Below are 17,925 nucleotides of genomic sequence, written 5' to 3' on the forward strand. Positions count from 1 at the left end.
GTACCTTGGAGGGCTTTGAAGCCTTGCAGGGGGACCCTGGAGGAGCCGGTGACAAACTGCAGCAACCTGGCCCGGCGCTCCTCATCGTACGACTCCACGGCCTTCCAGAACCACTTGACGATGTTGGTGTCGGGGGTGCAGTGCTTCAGCCGCGTGTTGGACTTCCAGTCGTTGATGTCGATCTTACCCAGGCCACACACTATGAGCTGAGGTGGAGAGAGGGAGAGAATGTCAAATGAAAGTCAAAGGGAAACTGTAGGGAGGAAATGGATGGGGAAAATGCTGATGTCTGGGAGACTGGAGTCCCTTTTTAAAGGATGGACAGTGAAGATAAGTACTGCTAGTCTGGGGGATGTGTCTCATTCATACCTCCAGCTCTTTCTCGTCGAAAGCCTTGAGCAGGTGCTGGGAGATGACCTCGTTGAAGCCCTTCTGTAGGGCCAGGAACTGAGCCTCGATGCCTCGCAGGAAACGCCAGTTCACATACAGCCTGTAGGGAACGAGGGAGAGGGAAAGAGAGAGTCAGAGATCGATGATTCATACTGGAACGTGAAGGCAAAGCCATGATTCTGAGCCTCTTTGAGGGGTATAGCAAAGCCTTCACATGTACTTCACTCCCTAATCCTAGGTCAGTTAACTGTGGCTGGTCACTTGCAGCTAAGCTCATCTGAAATCCAAACAGTACCTCCTCCCTGCTGGGCTTGACTGTCGACTGCTAGACCAACCCTCTTCCTGTGTGGTGAGGGGTCGGTGGGGGAGTACTCACCTGACATACTCCTTCTTGGTGTCCTGGGTGACCTGGATGATTTTGCCGTTGGGTTTGAGTTCGTGCTGGATGATCTCCCCGTAGGCATTGTGCTCCACACAGAAGGTGTGGTCCAACACGCCTGTGATGTCATTGTCCCTGAGAGGTGAGAGAGACGGACATGGGGGTTAGAGAGAGATGGTGCTGGGGGAGGGGGAATGTTAATGAATGTATGGATCAAAGTTCAGTTGAAGAGCTCATCATGTGTAGCTACATGATCATGAGTGGTTCTTTTAGGGACTTTAAACATACACCAGTAGACGTTATAGATCACATACACCAAATTATTACCCGTTGAATTAAAATGAGCCATTACAAAGTATTGTCATTAAAAACCATGTTCATCTCTGTGTGCGCATCTTGGTCTGTGTGAGGATGTTGTTCCCATTTCCTTCCTACTCACAGGATCCAGACCAGGCTGTTGTGGAGGTCTGGGTCCACTGACTCCATGTCGTCCAGGGTGATGGGTTTCCCCAGCAGCTGTTTGTAGAAGGGCAGGGTGAAGCCCCCGTCTATGTAGTGGCCGTGGAACACCGCCATGCCCATGATACGACCCACAAAGTGGAAGTAGGACAGGTGCTCCTGGGGAGGGGGACAGAAACACCTTTAGTCCTCTTAAACACTTCATAGTACATCCATTTAACATGGCATCTCCCAGTCTTCAGAGAATTACCAAGATTGAGCAACTCAAGGCAGAATCCTAACTTAAGATGCATGCATGCAACTCAAACGTTTTCTTAAGTCATGCATTTATGTCGATGGGAGATTTGCGCTATAATTCAGATTTCCTCACGCATGTCTTAAAATAGGATTGGGCCCTTGGTAAATAATAAATACCTGCTATTCTTACAGCTGGGAATTTATTGCAGTGTGTAATCCTAACAAAGGTTAGGACTCAAAAGGTGAGCTGCAGCATCCAAACTATTTGCAGTAGTAAACTATTTCCCTTATGATGGATTTAACAACCAAATGCTATAGAGGCAGTAAAGAGTCTCAACACAGCAATTAAATAGTTGCCTAATTCATCACCAGTCTCCAGGAGATCTAGCATCTAGCATGAGAACAGCTGATAGGGAAATGGAAGGCCAAACAAATAAACAGGCAGAGGAGAGACAGAGACAGAGAGATTGTGCAAGACTAGAGCAGATGAGCGGTCCGTGTGACCTGGTCTTTCACATCACAGCGGGGCGGGCTGGTGGCGGCGTCTGGCCCTGACTCACCGGGTTGACGGCCGAGTCGGGGTTAATCTGCAGGGTGTAGATGTCATCGCGGGAGTACTGGAACAGCCCGTAGTACGGATTCAGCATCTCATGGGACAGCAGATACAGCCACTCCCTGCACACCCAGGAGACACAGAGAGGGACAGATAAAGAGAGACAGACGATGAGAACATCCATTGTGAAATCTTTTGATCCATATAATATTTTTTCAAGGCAGGGAACATCAATTTCAGAAAGTGAATACTCCATGGCAATTTAAAAAGCAGAAGTATAATTCTCAGATTGGGTGCTTTAAATCAATATTACCCCTTGGGGGCCAACCTTGTTTCAGCAGATGGTGGCATTGAAATCAAAATCAAATCAAATGTTATTTGTCACATACTTCGTAAACAACAGGTGTAGACTAACAGTGAAATGCTTACTGATGGGCCCTTCCCAACAACGCAGAGAGAAAAATATAGAACAAATAATAACACGAGGAATAAATACACAATGAGATAACTTGGCTATATACTTGAGTCAAAAGAGTTGGTGCTAAGAGGGTCAATGCAGACAGTCCGGGTAGCTATTTGGTTAACTAGTTAGTAGACTAATGTCTTGGGGTAGAAGCTGTTCAGGGTCCTGTTGGTTCCAGACCTGGTACATTTACTTCTCTAACACACAATAGAAATCTTCTTTGTTCCATCATGATGCATATTGAGCATAACTTAGTTTTTTCCTCATGCTTTGCTGTGGATTCCTACCTGGCCACTCCTCCGTAGTCCAGCCCCTCCTCCCCTTTAAACTTCACCATCAGTCTCTTCCACAGGTCCTTCGGCCTCATCTTCATCACCTGGCGGTAAGACTCCTGTAACACATACAGAGATGCACCTTTGTAACGAACGGGACTGGGATGGAGGACTGCACCCCCAAACCTACTGAGTACTTCCATCAGAGACCATCTGGTAAATACTGTACAGTCCAGGGTCTGTGGCCAGAGGGATGCATCTATCTGCACTGTAACGTCTGTGTGTGAGTGATGCTGGCTCTGGGGACTGAGCCAAAGAATAAACATTCCTGTGCTCTGTCATTTAGGACCAGCTTGGCTGGCCCCTGCCTGCCTAGCAGTGATGTACGCCCTCTCCTCCCCTACCAAAGTAATCAAAGGGCATTATCAGGAGGTGGCGGTGATAAGAGGACATTCCCCAACGCGACACATTCCACCAAGAGATCCCGTGAGTCCCCCCCCCCCCCCCCCCCCACCACTGTCCCAGTCTCAGTGGCTCATGGGAAACGGGGTAGGAATGCAGAGCATGAGTCTGGCCAAGCCCGACCTGTCTGCCTGTCCTAAACTTGCAAACCAATGACCAAAGACCTGTGCAATTCCAAATTGCTTCAAGCTGAAGACAAAACAAACCGAAGAAAAGAAGGAACTGTCCTGAAACAATGATGAGAAACACCCCATGTTCCTCGCCAGAGCGGGCTTCTGTAGAACATTACACTGCAGTGTTTTAGTAACAAACTTTCCTCCTGGTACTCAAGAGTCTGGGATCATTACACCCCACTCTGGGTTGCTGCCTTCACCCCACATGCCGAGAGCTGCAGACACAGGCCCACAATGTCCAGCACGTTCCAAGTGTCGGGGACAGTCTCATTAAAAGTGGATTGGGAGAATAATAGTAAACAGACAGAACAGGAGAGTGGAACAATAACACCGCTTCCCCCCAGAGCTGGTCCACCGTGCCCTCCAGTTACACTGAGGATGTGTTAGCGGTGACACCAGAGAAATAAGGCCTCTTATCTTTAATAGAATGTACACACTGAGACAGCTTGACAGTCCACCAGCTGACACTTGCCCACACAGTCGTATTTCTAACAGCTCGGCGTGTCCAGAAAAGCGATGAAGTTACGTCTAGCCTTAAAATCCACCCCCATCTCCCTTTCGTGTTGAGATCAGCCAACAAAAATGTCTTCCTTCAGATTAACAGACAAAGCTGTTCCAGCACATTCCATCACATATTTTACGAGGGTCATGTAGTCTGTTGCAGGTGTTGTTGCTCTGATGAGGCTCCACACCTCCCAAACTAGAAAACCTCCCCCACTGAGGAGTGCACTTCACAAAAGCCTCATTTCAAATACGAGGTCTGCTTTGGATATGAACATACTCTCTTCACACATCATAGATAATAGCGTGGTGGATAACGCCGTGACAGAAACATGACGAGCAACGACCTTGAGAGGAGAGGGAAGTAGAGGATGGGAAAACCATTGCCTGAGGTTTGAAAGTGAGGTAAACTATCTGGTATAATAAACTTGTAAATGAGAGTGAGGAAAATGTCCAGAGTTGATGATTTCCTTCAGGATCGGGATAGTCAACCTCTTCAGTAATACTAATTAAAGACTCAATGCTGGTTGTGTTCAAGAACTGAGGGAATAACACTAATTCGACGGTCTCACCTCAAAGATCTCCTCGCGGGACACCTCTATGCGGCAGTGGCCTGCCTGGGGCTGCTGCTGGGACAGCTCCTGGCGGAGGATCTTCAGCTTCTGCACCAGGTCCCTCTTGTACTTGGGCACCGTGAGGCACTCGGCCTCCTCTGGCAGATTACCTGGAGACACCAGTGCCTGCTGGGCCTGGTCCTTGAGCTGGGTCTGACGGCTGGGGATGGAGAAAAAGAGAAAGAGAAGAGATGGAGAGGGAAAGATCATTGTTGAGACTTGGGGTCGTAACAACACGTACAGGTACACAAAAATAAAACACCACAAAAAAAATAAAACCCAGAAACCCTAAAACCTCCAAATAAAGCCAGGCAGGAATTCTGTCTCCCTCCTTTTGCTGACTGGAGAACGAGAGGTAAACACACTGAGGTCATCTGGGAAGCACATCAAGTCAAACAAGCTGCCATGTGCCCACAGACATAGGTGGAGGTGATATTTCTGAACAAGCACACACGAGGGGGCAGAGCCAGAGGGTGGTGTGATGTGTCTGTAGGTGCCACATTGTCTGTCTGTTTACAGGACGGAGGTGAGGTGCAGCCAGTGACCCTTCCTCCACGCCCCGCCAGGCTCTCCATACAAACGGCTCTGTCGTACGCTCCCCGCGGGCAACTCTGTGGGCCCCTGCCGTGATGGGCTCTGCCAGCTCACAGGTGTGTGCCATGCCACCTCCCCACCTGGCGCTGGACCCACGGTGGTCTCACAGAGAGCGACAGCACGGCACAGACAGAGAGAAAATAGACAGTTCTACAGGGGGGGGGGGGGGGGAGCAAAATGTGGCTACAGCAAGAGACATCTGCATATAGATTCAGTGTCGGTCTCATTCTGCACTGAGCAGTGAGGGTTAAATGAGGGTCCATAGACCTCATGTCTTCAGCTTAAATTGTTCAGGAAGGTTCTGTTTATTAACAAGAGTGACATTTCAATGCAAGTTCCTTCATAAGAGGATACGTGTTGCTGACTATAGGAAACCAATAAATGAACCACCAAGATGTGTAGCGTCCCTAACAGCTAAGACAACCACCTCAGTGGGTGGCTGTAACTGTGATAACTGTGATAACACATCAGTGCTGTAGAGCGGTTAACCTCCAAATCAAAAAACAGGCTATGAGTATGATCTGTGGTGGTACTGAACGAGGTCCTTGACTCCTGCCCAAATCTCTGGCATGAGAGTGAACTTCTGAACCACGGCACTGGTGGTGGAAGGCTCTTCTGCTCAGAAACAGAAACACGCACACATGGACGCACACACACACACACACACACACACACACACACACACACACACACACACACACACACACACACACACACAGACACAGAGAGAATCAAAAGGCCCTTTATGGAGCCAGCGCTGGAGGATTATTTGCATGCTGGCCTTTTGCACTTTAGTGGGGCGTAGTGGGCACACTCACCCCCCGAGCAGGGTCATAAACACCAGGCTGTACAGCCGGCCACAAAGGGTTGTGTGTGTGTGAGTGAGAGAGAGGGGCAGAGTGTGTAAAGACATGCTTCCCAGACGGAAAAGTTCAGAAGATCGTGTGCATATATTATGACAGCATTTTGTGACGTTTTGGACTTCGGTTAGTTTTCTTCTTCTGTTGTTCGGGCACATGACATTTTTTCTTGCCGAAGTCAGTACCTGAAGTCTACACCACTTTGTCTGTGATTGGTCAACAGTAGGGATTCTTCAGTAAAGTCTTTGTTGTCATTCAACCAGAGATGACTCGTTTTCATGCACATTTTTTCATTTAGAAATATTACTGCATCAAACATCTTAGTTAGGTGTAAAATTGCGCTAAGATTTCCTCTGCAAAAACATCTAAATGAATGACAGATTTCTTGAGTTATCTTAGATTTATTCAAACTATTTGGAGGAAGTGTATACTGGCTACGGCATCTCAAAATTGACAAACAGTACTATTACTGCTTTCAAGCGAAGGTCTTTTAAGGGAGTACCCCAACACACTGGTTCGGTTCGCCTAGCTGACTACGGCAAGCCGCCAGGCCGAACTGAAGCATGCTGACGCCTTATGTGTGTGGGGAAGTGTGAGAGAGGGTAAGCAGAGAGTCTGTGACAGGAGAATCATGGAGCAACAACCCATCCTGGCTAAATGGATTTACCTAGGCCCAAAAAGTACTGGATCATATAATATTGGATGGGCCAAAAGCACTGAAATCCAGTCAGTTCTAACAACTCAGCAAATCTATTTCTGTCTGGGACACCTACCAAACACCTGCCATTCACTGTACTATACAAAACCACACAACCTTTTATTAGGTATAATGTCATCAAATATGGCAAATACACAATCCTAGCTCTGAAAAAGATGTGTTTGGAGGGTCATACACTGAGCAGGAGTAATGGACAGTCATGTAGCAGCCGTCCTGATCTTTATATCCACACACCATAATACACAGTGACAGCTTATTCTAAGGAGTGACTGCTCTAGGCTCCCACTGTCTTTGGTCTCGTCTAGCTGAGCTGAACTGGCCACTTCCTGCGATCCCAGAGAGCAGCAGGGCCCCATAGGGCACTCCAGTCCTCCTCCTCAATCTCTTTATTTCCTGCAGACTAGACTCAGAGGGGGGAGGGTGGAGGTAGGAAGGGCTGCCTCCGGACAGCACCCAAACAGAGAGGAACACTCAGACAGGGAGAGGAGAGGTACTGAGCCACAGAGCAGCACTCCCTTCAGTTTCACTCATAAATCAAATATTCCTGCCCGTCACACACACACACACACACACACACACACACACACACACACACACACACACACACACACACACACACACACACACACACACACACACACACACACACACACACACACACACACACACACACACACACACACACACACACACACACACACACACACACACACACACACAGCCTAGTGCGCATTCTCTCTTTTTCTAACTTGTTTTAAGAGAGTAAGATGGCGTGGTGTGTTACCTGCTGAAGCTCAGACAGTAATACAGTGAACTCAGTGTAAAGCTAGAGAACACTAGACTCCTGGGAACTGATCCTCTGAGTGTTCATGCCAGAGTTCAGAGGGCAGATCTGAGGCCCGACAAGGATTTTGTTACCTATTGTCCAGTGACCAGGCTTAGAGTCAGGAGATTGCAACATCACAGGGTGAGTCTAACCAAAAGCGTATTGTGGCCCGCTGAGGCAATGTCTTTAGCAAATAAAAGGGGTAATAAACTATAGCTTGAAGGACACGTATATATCAAACATTTTTGTGGGATGACAGCATGAGGGGTGAACATTTCTGAAATCGTTTGCCTTGATAAAAGGCAGATGTCTTGATGGAAAACCACGCCGGCCTTCTGATATCTTTTCCAGAGTTTTGTCGCTGGTTGGAATGTCACTCTCACCCCTCGTCTCAGCCAGAGTCCAGCTTCTCTGCTCCACAGCGGTCCGTGAGGGGACAAAATCAGAGAAGGTATTCTCAGATAGGATGATCCAGTCAGACTGGGTCAGGCCCATGAGCCCTCTACTAACCAGCAGACTGCACACTCCAAACCTCTGAGCCACCATCCAATGTGTGTTACATTAGCACACACCTACATTTACATTTAAGTCATTTAGCAGACGCTCTTATCCAGAGCGACTTAGAAATTGGTGGATTCACCTTATGATATCCAGTGGAACAACCACTTTACAATAGTGCATCTAAATCTTTTAAGGGGGGGGTTAGAAGGATTACTTTATCCTATCCTAGGTATTCCTTAAAGAGGTGGGGTTTCAGGTGTCTCCAGAAGGTGGTGATTGACTCCGCTGTCCTGGCGTCGTGAGGGAGCTTGTTCCACCATTGGGGTGCCAGAGCAGCGAACAGGCAGCCTAATTCTGACAGTTTTTTTCATTCATTGGTCTTTTGACCAATCAGATCAGCTCTGAAAAAGATCTGATGTCAAAGATCTGATGTGATTAGTCAAACTACCAACTAGTGGGAAAAAAATCTGAATTGGGCTGCATGTGTAAATGCAGCCTTAGGTTCTCCAAGACAAAGCCAAGGGTCTCTCCCTTTGAAGCAGAACCCAGGGAAGGTATGTGGTTGGACCCAGGGCCCATCGTACATCATTCTAATGGCCACAGACCCGCTCTTGGCTCAGCTTAAACACCTTCCATTTCAATACAATTATTCCTCTCAAACAAAGACATCAATAACCTAGAAAACTCTAACTCCCAACTTTAAAGTGAAATAATAATCGGACCAGTGCTTTTTAAAGAGAAGAAACACTGTGCACTGCTTTTCACACATCTGGACATTATTGTGCTTAAGACAAGATTCCTGCATTACAAACATGGCGTGCCAGCCTGGGATTTAATATGATTTTCAGAGGACCGCAGAACAAGAAAAAGCATCAAAGTCCCAAACACGTTCTTTGATTTTTCAGAACAGGGGAAAATAACACCAGATCTTTTCATCGGTGCATTCCGCCTCTCCCGGCACGGAGCAGGAATGAGGTCAGACGGAGGAGGCCCACCGAAGCCGCCCGTACTCTGCTCCACCTTTACACTGCACTGTGGGTAATGCTGCAGCTATCGTTACATGGGCCATGTTTGAACAGCTGCGAGGAAAGATTCTGAAGCGCATGCACTGACGAACACTGCACACACAGGCACGCACCAACACACACACACACACACACACACACACACACACACACACACACACACACACACACACACACACACACACACACACACACACACACACACACACACACACACACACACACACACACACACACACACACACACACACACACACACACACAATTCATTCATTGACTCGGGCATCAAATTTATGCTCTGTTTCCTGGACGTAAGACGCTCCTCAGCCACAGACACATCAGTCTTGGTTTCCACATTGTTATCTGATGTCGAGCCAAAACAAGCTTTGTGACGGATTGTGTGCTAAAACCCCTGCATGATCAAAACCGCTGCCGGGCGGTGGAATGCAGCTTTGTGCGTGCAGTGTGTGTGTCTGGATGGGTGAGGTTGTGTGTGGGAGTGTGTGAGGGAGAGTGTGTGCACAGGAGAAAGGCTGCTCTGATAGCTGAACCCCAACAGGTGTTTAACACACCTTGGCACTGGACTCTCCTGTAAAACATCCTGTGTGGGGGAGTCAATATGTCTGTGTGTGTATCTGTGTGTGTCTGTCTGTGTGCAGTCTGTTCTGTCTCCCCAGAACCAAGTGTTGGAGAAATAGAGGGCCTCACCTGATTGGACTGTTCTGAATTTCGATGCCGCTGCGGGAACCATTGGGGCTTGGGCTGCGGAACACAAAACAAAACACCACAGTTACACAGCCACACTGCCAGCCAGTCATACAGTACAGTTCTCCCTCAACTACTTCTCATTTCATCTGGGCTGTTATGAGGCTCTGGTTTATTTGTGGCGCTGGTATAACCCGATACTCACTTAAGGACTAGATGCAGGTTGGCGGAGAGGCGCGGGTCTGTGAACTGCGTGGTGCGGTTGTTGTGGTCCACAAAGTAGACCCGGCCAGTGGCTGTGTTCCTGATCTCCCAGCCAGGGGGCAGTGGGCCCAGCTCCTCACAGTTTACATTACTCAGGTCTCTGGGAAGCACAAATCCCCAACACAGTCAGAGGTGAAGGGCAGAAAATCAAAAGAATCAAAGAATGAGATGTAAGACCAATCAAAGTCAAGGTATGAAGCAGTCCTCGAGGCTGACGGTAACTGGGAAACAAAGAGGCGCGAGAAAAGATCCCAAAACGACATGACTTTTATTCCATTTTTCTTCTTCCCGTCTACATGATTTATTGCTGCCATGCAATCCTTTCAGCTGGACTCCTTTAGCTGTCTGTGGAGAGCAACTAAGAAATGACAGCAGCCCCACTTCAGCGGTAGTGACTTATCGGACAGCCAAATGACCAAGCCTCTCAGCACTGGGAGCTTGGCAGTCCAGCATCTGCTGCACCACCAGGGTGTGGCGTGACCAACAGGATAGCATCAAGTGCAAGAAAAACGCCATCTATCACACGTATTTCCACGGGGGGAAGAGAACAGCAACGTCTAGGTATTTTTCAATCACTGACTTTCTTTCTATTGACTCTATTCCCAGTAGACTGACGTGTTGATGTGTGGTGATCCATGAGACATGCCTGAGTGAGTGGCGTCTCTGAGCCACATGTAGAGTAGGGCTGAAGGCTGTGTGCTGAGAGCTGAGGGTATGGAGGCAGAGGTCGTGCCAGAGGTGTCTGCTGTGAATCCTCTCAGATCCCTGTGGTTTACATTTACATGCCATTTAGTGGACGCTTTTATCCAAAGCGGCTTAAAGTCATGGGTGTATACATTTCACATACGGGTGGTCCCGGGAATCGAACCCACTATCCTGCCATTGCAAGCACCATGCTCTACCAACTGAGCGACAAAGGACTGTGACACCAGCCCTCTATCGTAGCTTGTCAGCATGTAACCAGCAGCACATTTACAGAAGGTTCCGGACAAGCCTGAGGACAGCTAGCCACTGATTGTCCATCCTATGACAGAAACATAGGTGGGGTAGGTGGTCTATATCAACAGCCTCACCCAAACCTGCATGAAACTACATTACATCATCCCAGATCATCCTGTTTTTGTCATCAGCCTCAAATCATTTGTGTTGGAAATACTTAATGAGTGTACTGGGTATAGTGTACCTGGGCACTGTGTGTTCAGACAGTGGTGGTGGGTATACCTGGGCACTGTGTGTTCAGACAGTGGTGGTGGGTATACCTGGGCACTGTGTGTTCAGACAGTGGTGGTGGGTATACCTGAGCACTGTGTGTTCAGACAGTGGTGGTGGGTATACCTGGGCACTGTGTGTTCAGACAGTGGTGGTGGGTATACCTGGGCACTGTGTGTTCAGACAGTGGTGGTGGGTATACCTGGGCACTGTGTGTTCAGACAGTGGTGGTGGGTGTACCTGGGCACTGTGTGTTCAGACAGTGGTGGTGGGTATACCTGGGCACTGTGTGTTCAGACAGTGGTGGTGGGTATACCTGGGCACTGTGTGTTCAGACAGTGGTGGTGGGTGTACCTGGGCACTCGAGGGTCGTGCCATGTGCTGACTCCTGTCTGGGTGTGGAGGAAGTAGACCTGGCCCTGCTGCGTGGTCCTCTGCTCTGTAAGGGGGGAACAATAGCATGGCTACTCATACAGGTATAAGAGGTACAGAGCAACGGTTACAGACAAGTACACACATGTGAGAGATGAGTGAGAGAGTGGGATGAGTGAGAGATGAGTGAGAGATGAGTAAGATGAGTGTGAGATGAGTAAGATGAGTGTGAGATGAGTAAGATGAGTGTGAGATGAGTAAGAGGGTGAGAGATGAGAGATCAGTGTGAGATGAGTAAGAGGGTGAGAGTGAGAGATGAGTGAGAGATGTGAGTGGATGATAAGGAAAATAGAGCTGTTAGTTATACATTTGTTCCACTGTGAGGATTGTTAATGGTGCGTCAATGTGCGTGCGTATCTTGATCCGAGCGTGTGTGGAAGCGTAAGAGAGATCACACAGACGGAGATAAAAGCAGGGATTGAGTCAGTTTGGATCCCAGTTGCAGGGCTGACAGGGGGAGAAGATGGTTGTCTGTGTGTGGGTGAGCTCATTCATCACAGCTTGACAGAGATATTTCCATGAGCTTGGAAGCCCTGTTCTGCCATTCCTTTGGTCACACCGCCCTGCCTCTCTAACATGCGTGTATATAACTTCCACCCCGCCGAGCACCGATGCGCCCAATGCATTCTGTACAGAGTGACACTTCTTGGCCGACCTTGGCCCGCCACTGGGGCTGCTGACAGCGGTTCAGAGGAGCTGGCCCAAAAAGACACAGCACCCTCCTAATCTTGAAGAGCTGGGCTGGGCTGCTGTGATTTACTCCTCTGGCCAGCGCTCCTAAATCCTCAGCAAGACTACACAGTGTCTGAATATCAAGCGGCCGCCCGCGGGCTGCATGTGAGGAAGGAGAGAGGAGGGGGAGGAGAGAGCGGCTGCCGCCAGCCTTTAACTGCTAGATCGATTCAATTGGTTCTTTAAAATGGGGCCTGTCAGGCTGCTTATGCTGCGCTGCAGAGTCATGGTGGCTGTGCTGTTGGGACTGAATAGGGACACAGATTAGCAGGATGATTCAGCTGAGCGTTGGGCCGGAGAGAGGAGGAGGGAGGCAGTTAACACCGAGGCATTGCAATGACGACACCGGTCTTAAAACAGAAGGAGACACGTCTGTCTTAGAGGATGTTCATAATACTGAATGCTCCAGTCTAGTCTGGCTGTGGGAACCGAAGTGGCCGTCTATAGTGTGATTGTGTGTATGTTTGTGTATGTCCGGTGTGTCCATACTGTGTGATAGAATCCTCTCTCCACTAACCGTATCCCTCAGGCAGGTCTGGGGGTGTGTGGAGGTGTGTCCTGCTCATGTAGTTCCTGTGTCTCTGGGAGCGGACGCGTCTCTCCTGGGCCCGCTGGTCGCTGGACGGGACACACGGAATGGTGGGCGTGGCCCCGTTGGTGCTCAGGATGGGCGTGTTCTCATCCACGATGCAGCTGAGAGGCCGGCCGGGGCTGGAGTACTCCGACGCAGGCCTGGGAGAGACAGGAAACAGGAAGAGATCCCAGTCAGACAGGGAGGGTGGGTTATAATATATCCTTCATGGTAGGTTTGTTCAAATCAGGCCCGTGTCTATTCATATTTCATATCTAGCTGTGCTTGTAATACGCTTAGATGCTAGGGCTAGACATGGGCTTGCTCCTGCTTTCTTAAGCATCATGAGGTCAGTGAGGCAGAGACATAGACACACACACACAGAGCAGTACTGAGTGATGGGCCTGAGGCCAGTCTAGAGCAGAGTAACAGGAAGGGAGCTGATAAGGGAGCAAAGAGAGAGAGAGACTGTGGAGCAACAATACCGTCTGGAGCATAAGAGGGCCCCGTTCAATAGTCTGCAGTGTCTCCTAATACAAATTCAATGTTGTCTAGGCCTTGGGGACTCATGCCATGGGTTTGAGGCTGGGTAGTGGGTAAGACTGTGTACTCACTCAGCCTGGACTCAGGGACAGACATAACATAGTAAATGTAAACCAGTCTCCCTCCATTTAGTATATGTTACGAATTACAATTCGTATGATATGTTACAAATTGCAATTTGTACAATATGTTAAGAATTTTCAATACGTATGATATGTTAGGAATTCCACTTTGTTGTGGCTAACATTAAGCTAGGCGGCTAATGTTAGCTAGGCTAGGAGTTAAGAATTAAGGTTAGGATTAGCTAAATGCTAAGTAGTTACTAATTAGCAAAAATGCTAAAGTTCGGGTTGCTAGACATTCGCTATATACGCTCACCACCCATCCTACCCAACCAACCTCCCTCCCTCCTTTAGTGTTTTGGCTTCAGTAACCTTGTGTCTTATGTCATCATACCAAACATTACATACTAATTTGAGTGTCACAGATTTACATTTACTATGTTACATCAAGACTTTGAGGCCAGGCTGACTCACCTGGTAGGCCTTTCCCACTGTGTGGTGCGTGTGATGTGGTTCAAGTACTGGATTCGGCCAGACGCAGTCCTCCGCTCCTCCCAGCTGGATGCAGCAGATACAAACACACAAAGCAGTGAGTGGACATTGAGGGCAACCAAGTTCAGGTAGTACCTCCTGTTTCACTCTGTTTCAAAACATTTCCCCCCTACTAAACATGACCCAGATATTCCCCACAGAGCTTCTTGCTAGCTAATAGGACGCAGTCTCCCATCTGCTCACCCAATTCCTCTGGCGCACACCAACCCCAGACTAGACTCCCTAACCCCAGCCAACATCATTGGCTCAGTGCTGAGGTCAGTCGTGCTAAGCTGGTGAAGTGTCTGAACAGCAGAGCCTCTGGCTACTTAGATTGGAGTCTGGGACACCACACCACATGCTGTCTGGAACACTTTTGGTTGTGGGGCAGTGTGGTTATGATAGGCTCAGACTGACCCTGCTGTGAGGGTATGATGTGGTGATAGTGGGTCCACTGTCCAGTACGGACAAATGTTAAATGGAGTTGTGGTGTGTTGGTGTGTATGTTACTCACCCGTCTGGCAGGTCGTTGTCAAACAGACGGCTGCAGTCCACCACTGGGCCTCCTGTGCCTATCCTGTCTCTGGACTGCAGGCTCACTTTGGTCACACAGACACATTCAGATACACATAGGAGAATGACTGGGTGGTAGAATCTCACTCTATTCATGTCCTGTCATACCAGAGACTAAAACGGAACTATTTTAAAACTGTGAATTACTGTAATGCAATACTGTAATGATGTTATTTAGGGCTAAATGAGGAATCCATTTTTAAGAGGATCACATGGTCAAATCCTCTTGTGGGTGACAAGATGATCGTGTCTGGAAGTAGAAGTATCAGTCGTCTGCACTCTGACAGTGGCCTGACCAGTCCCAAATCCCAGTTCTGGAAAGGACCCAAGAAGTGAGTGGAAGGCACGTATTAATGCTAGACTCTATGTCTACTGTAGCTAGCTAACCCTGGCCTCTCTGCCACCACCCAGGCTGTTCAGTGCCCATGTTGGTGGGTCAGAGGTGAGGTGGCATGGCAGCGCTGCTGTGACTGTCTGTCTCCAGGCCCTGTGGTGCAGATGGAAGTGCGGGCCGTCTGAAGTTAGAGGGATGAGCTCATCAAGCCTGGTGTCAGAGGCACGGCGCGCTCAGTCAGAGGCACGGCGCGCTCAGTCAGAGGCACGGCACGCTCAGTCAGAGGCACGGCACGCTCAGTCAGAGGCACGGCACGCTCAGTCAGAGGCACGGCACGCTCAGTCAGAGGCACGGCACGCTCAGTCAGAGACACGGCACGCTCAGTCAGAGACACGGCACGCTCAGTCAGAGACATGGCACACTCAGGGGCAGCGCTCAACGCTTTACACACCAACGAATCACTGGGAAAATAAGTCCCCCTGCAGGCTCAGGTTACTGGAGGGAACCTACATGGTGTTGGGAGGGTTTCTGGTTCTCTTTCTATGCGTGGTGGTGTAGTGAGGTCTTATCAGCATTATAAAACAACTGTGGTTAGCCTGAGGTTCTAATAATGGAGTGGTAACACTTCAGGTACATAACAGTGTTACGTGAATGTACGTGAGTGTGTGGTGAATGTCTGTGTGGCCTGCTGGTCACCGCTGTACTCACCCACTATCTGACCCCTCACTGTGTCACTGTCATTGAGGCCCAGCTTGTTCATGTCCAATCTCTGATCTGTGGAGGAGAGAGGGGAAGGAGGAGAGCGGGAGGAGAGGGAAGAAGAGAGGAGAGAGAGGAAAGGGGGATCGATCACTGTCTGAGAGACATGTAAACTAGCATGTGTTGGGAGGGTTTTTGTCCCCGCAGACAAGTCCCTTTGCTCTGTATCGTTTACATCACCCACTGTCAATTCCTCTCTCTCTCCCTCCCTCCCTTGGAGGCTGGGTATGGGATATGCACTGGAACAGATGGTCTGTGGAGTGGCCATGGGCCGTAAAAACAATCACTGAGCATCGGTACCGAGCAGCCTGCAGTTCACTACAGAGGTCAAACATTTGACAAATCTCTGCACAAAGCCGGCACTATTCCACCCAGACTGAACATGGACATGAACCCCTGCCAATGTCTGAAAACTCTTTGTCTACGTTCTCAGCCCAGGCTGAAAAACAAAACAAAAAAAAAAGGACCAAAGAAATGTCAGGAATACCACGTTGCCTGCAGACATGAGAAATGCCACTATCTGTTCACTGTTGTCTGAGTGTCATGCAGAACAGCTCAGGATGTGCGTCTAGACTAAACAGGGACCAAAACATGGTCGGTCAAACCATTACAAGACTGGGGCAATGAGTGTGCACACACAAACCCAAAGCCCCCTAAAACGCCTGTGGACAGGACACAGTGGAACAGCTGCAAAAAGCACAAGCGAAAGAATGACAAACATACACTTGAATAAGACCACAACCGAGGGACATAACAAATCTATGCTTACATTTAAATAGCTGTACAATTATGCATGTCTGAGTAAAATGACCGGTTGTCTAGATTTGCAGACCGAGATAAACGGAGGTTAGTCACTGTGGCGCATGCTGCCAGTCTATGGGACAGACGAGGGCGTGAGGAGGGGGGAATGAGAGGACATGCAGAGGCAAACTACTCACAGCTGAGGCACAGGGTTCGGGTTTTCCAGGAAAACAAGTGGCAGGGGCTTCTAGGAAAAGCAGTGGGATTTTGTCCTTTTTCCGTCTACAAGACCGTAGCAGACCTATCAGCATAGTATACATACAGTGGGAGGGGGAGGCCCTTTGGTAAAGCCATCACTGGGTCCCTGCCTGGCTGCCACTGCTGCGTTGGCTTGGAGTGCCAAGCCTCAATCTCATTTAGCCATTCGCTTCTGACATGACATGTTTACAGTGATTGTGGGCTGATGCTGATTGTCTTTTCCTGTTCTGGCACTGCAGAATGTGACCCCTCTCACAACCTGGTCTGTGCCCTGTCAGGAATAGGGAGAGAATGTGCGCACTTGTGAGGGTACAGCTCAATGTGTCACTGTGACAGGAGAAGGGGATTATTAGCCTGTGACTCCGCTAGCCTGTGACTCCGCTAGCCTGTGACTCCGCTAGCCTGTGACTCCGCTAGCCTGTGACTCCGTTTGTGGGACAGACAATGGGTCACTACACAGACATTACCTCACAGCATTAAATACACACACACACACTAATTCAATCAGGTAGTCCTTACAGCCGGTGTCTTTGAGGCGGTTAATGGCGTTGGATAGAAGGCGTACACAGCCCAGGAAGCCAGCCCCCTGCTTCTTATGGATCTTCTTGTGGTTCCACACACTGATGGTGATGGAGTCAGACTTGCCAATATATCTGAGGAGAGAAGAGAGAGACCAGTCACTTCCAATGTAGTGTAGATGTTACTAAAGCCCGTGTGAATGCACTGTTCCAACAGGCCAGTCTTTGCCGAGATGTCCCCGCTGGGGAGGCACACATCCGCTCGGGGCTGCCTGTCACCGCGGGCTGTGTCCCCACAAGGACACAGTCAGGAGGTGTCTGAGAGGGATTTTCCGCCCGGCGTCTGTGAATGTGCGACTCCCGACCCCGAGTGTCTGGGTACGAGACGGACGAACGCAGACAGATCCTGTGAGTCATAAATCATCCAAAGGCAGCCCTTCGACCCAAAATCACCCAGAGAGGGAGAGAGAGAAATGAAAGAGACAGGGAGGAGGAGAGGCTGAAAGAGAGATAGAAAGAGGGATAGTATAAGTGAGGAAAAGAAGGAGAGTGTCATGCCCTGACCTTAGAGAGCCTTTTTATTCTCTATTTTGTTAGGTCAGGGTGTGACTTGGGTGGGCATTATCTATGTTTTGTATTTCTATGTTGGCCTGATATGGTTCCCAA

General features: G+C 49.1%; 1 protein-coding gene across 1 annotated transcript in view; it reads right to left on the reverse strand.

Moving 5' to 3' along the window:
• LOC106607065 (E3 ubiquitin-protein ligase SMURF2) overlaps window positions 1-17,925 on the reverse strand; it is a 60,212-nt gene that overhangs the window by 3,471 nt on the left and 38,816 nt on the right. The window contains exons 4-18 of the mRNA XM_045720310.2: window positions 17,261-17,394; window positions 15,692-15,757; window positions 14,591-14,675; window positions 14,020-14,103; window positions 12,887-13,101; window positions 11,560-11,644; window positions 9,938-10,096; window positions 9,736-9,789; window positions 4,462-4,663; window positions 2,769-2,872; window positions 2,026-2,140; window positions 1,209-1,387; window positions 767-904; window positions 370-490; window positions 5-206 (exon numbers count right to left, since the gene is read on the reverse strand). Coding sequence (XP_045576266.1) covers window positions 5-206; window positions 370-490; window positions 767-904; window positions 1,209-1,387; window positions 2,026-2,140; window positions 2,769-2,872; window positions 4,462-4,663; window positions 9,736-9,789; window positions 9,938-10,096; window positions 11,560-11,644; window positions 12,887-13,101; window positions 14,020-14,103; window positions 14,591-14,675; window positions 15,692-15,757; window positions 17,261-17,394 — 1,943 coding nt within the window. The remainder of the gene's footprint in view (window positions 1-4; window positions 207-369; window positions 491-766; window positions 905-1,208; window positions 1,388-2,025; window positions 2,141-2,768; window positions 2,873-4,461; window positions 4,664-9,735; window positions 9,790-9,937; window positions 10,097-11,559; window positions 11,645-12,886; window positions 13,102-14,019; window positions 14,104-14,590; window positions 14,676-15,691; window positions 15,758-17,260; window positions 17,395-17,925) is intronic.

Source organism: Salmo salar, chromosome 06 (genome assembly GCF_965601325.2).
Source record: "Salmo salar chromosome 06, fSalSal1, whole genome shotgun sequence".
NCBI lineage: Eukaryota > Metazoa > Chordata > Actinopteri > Salmoniformes > Salmonidae > Salmo > Salmo salar.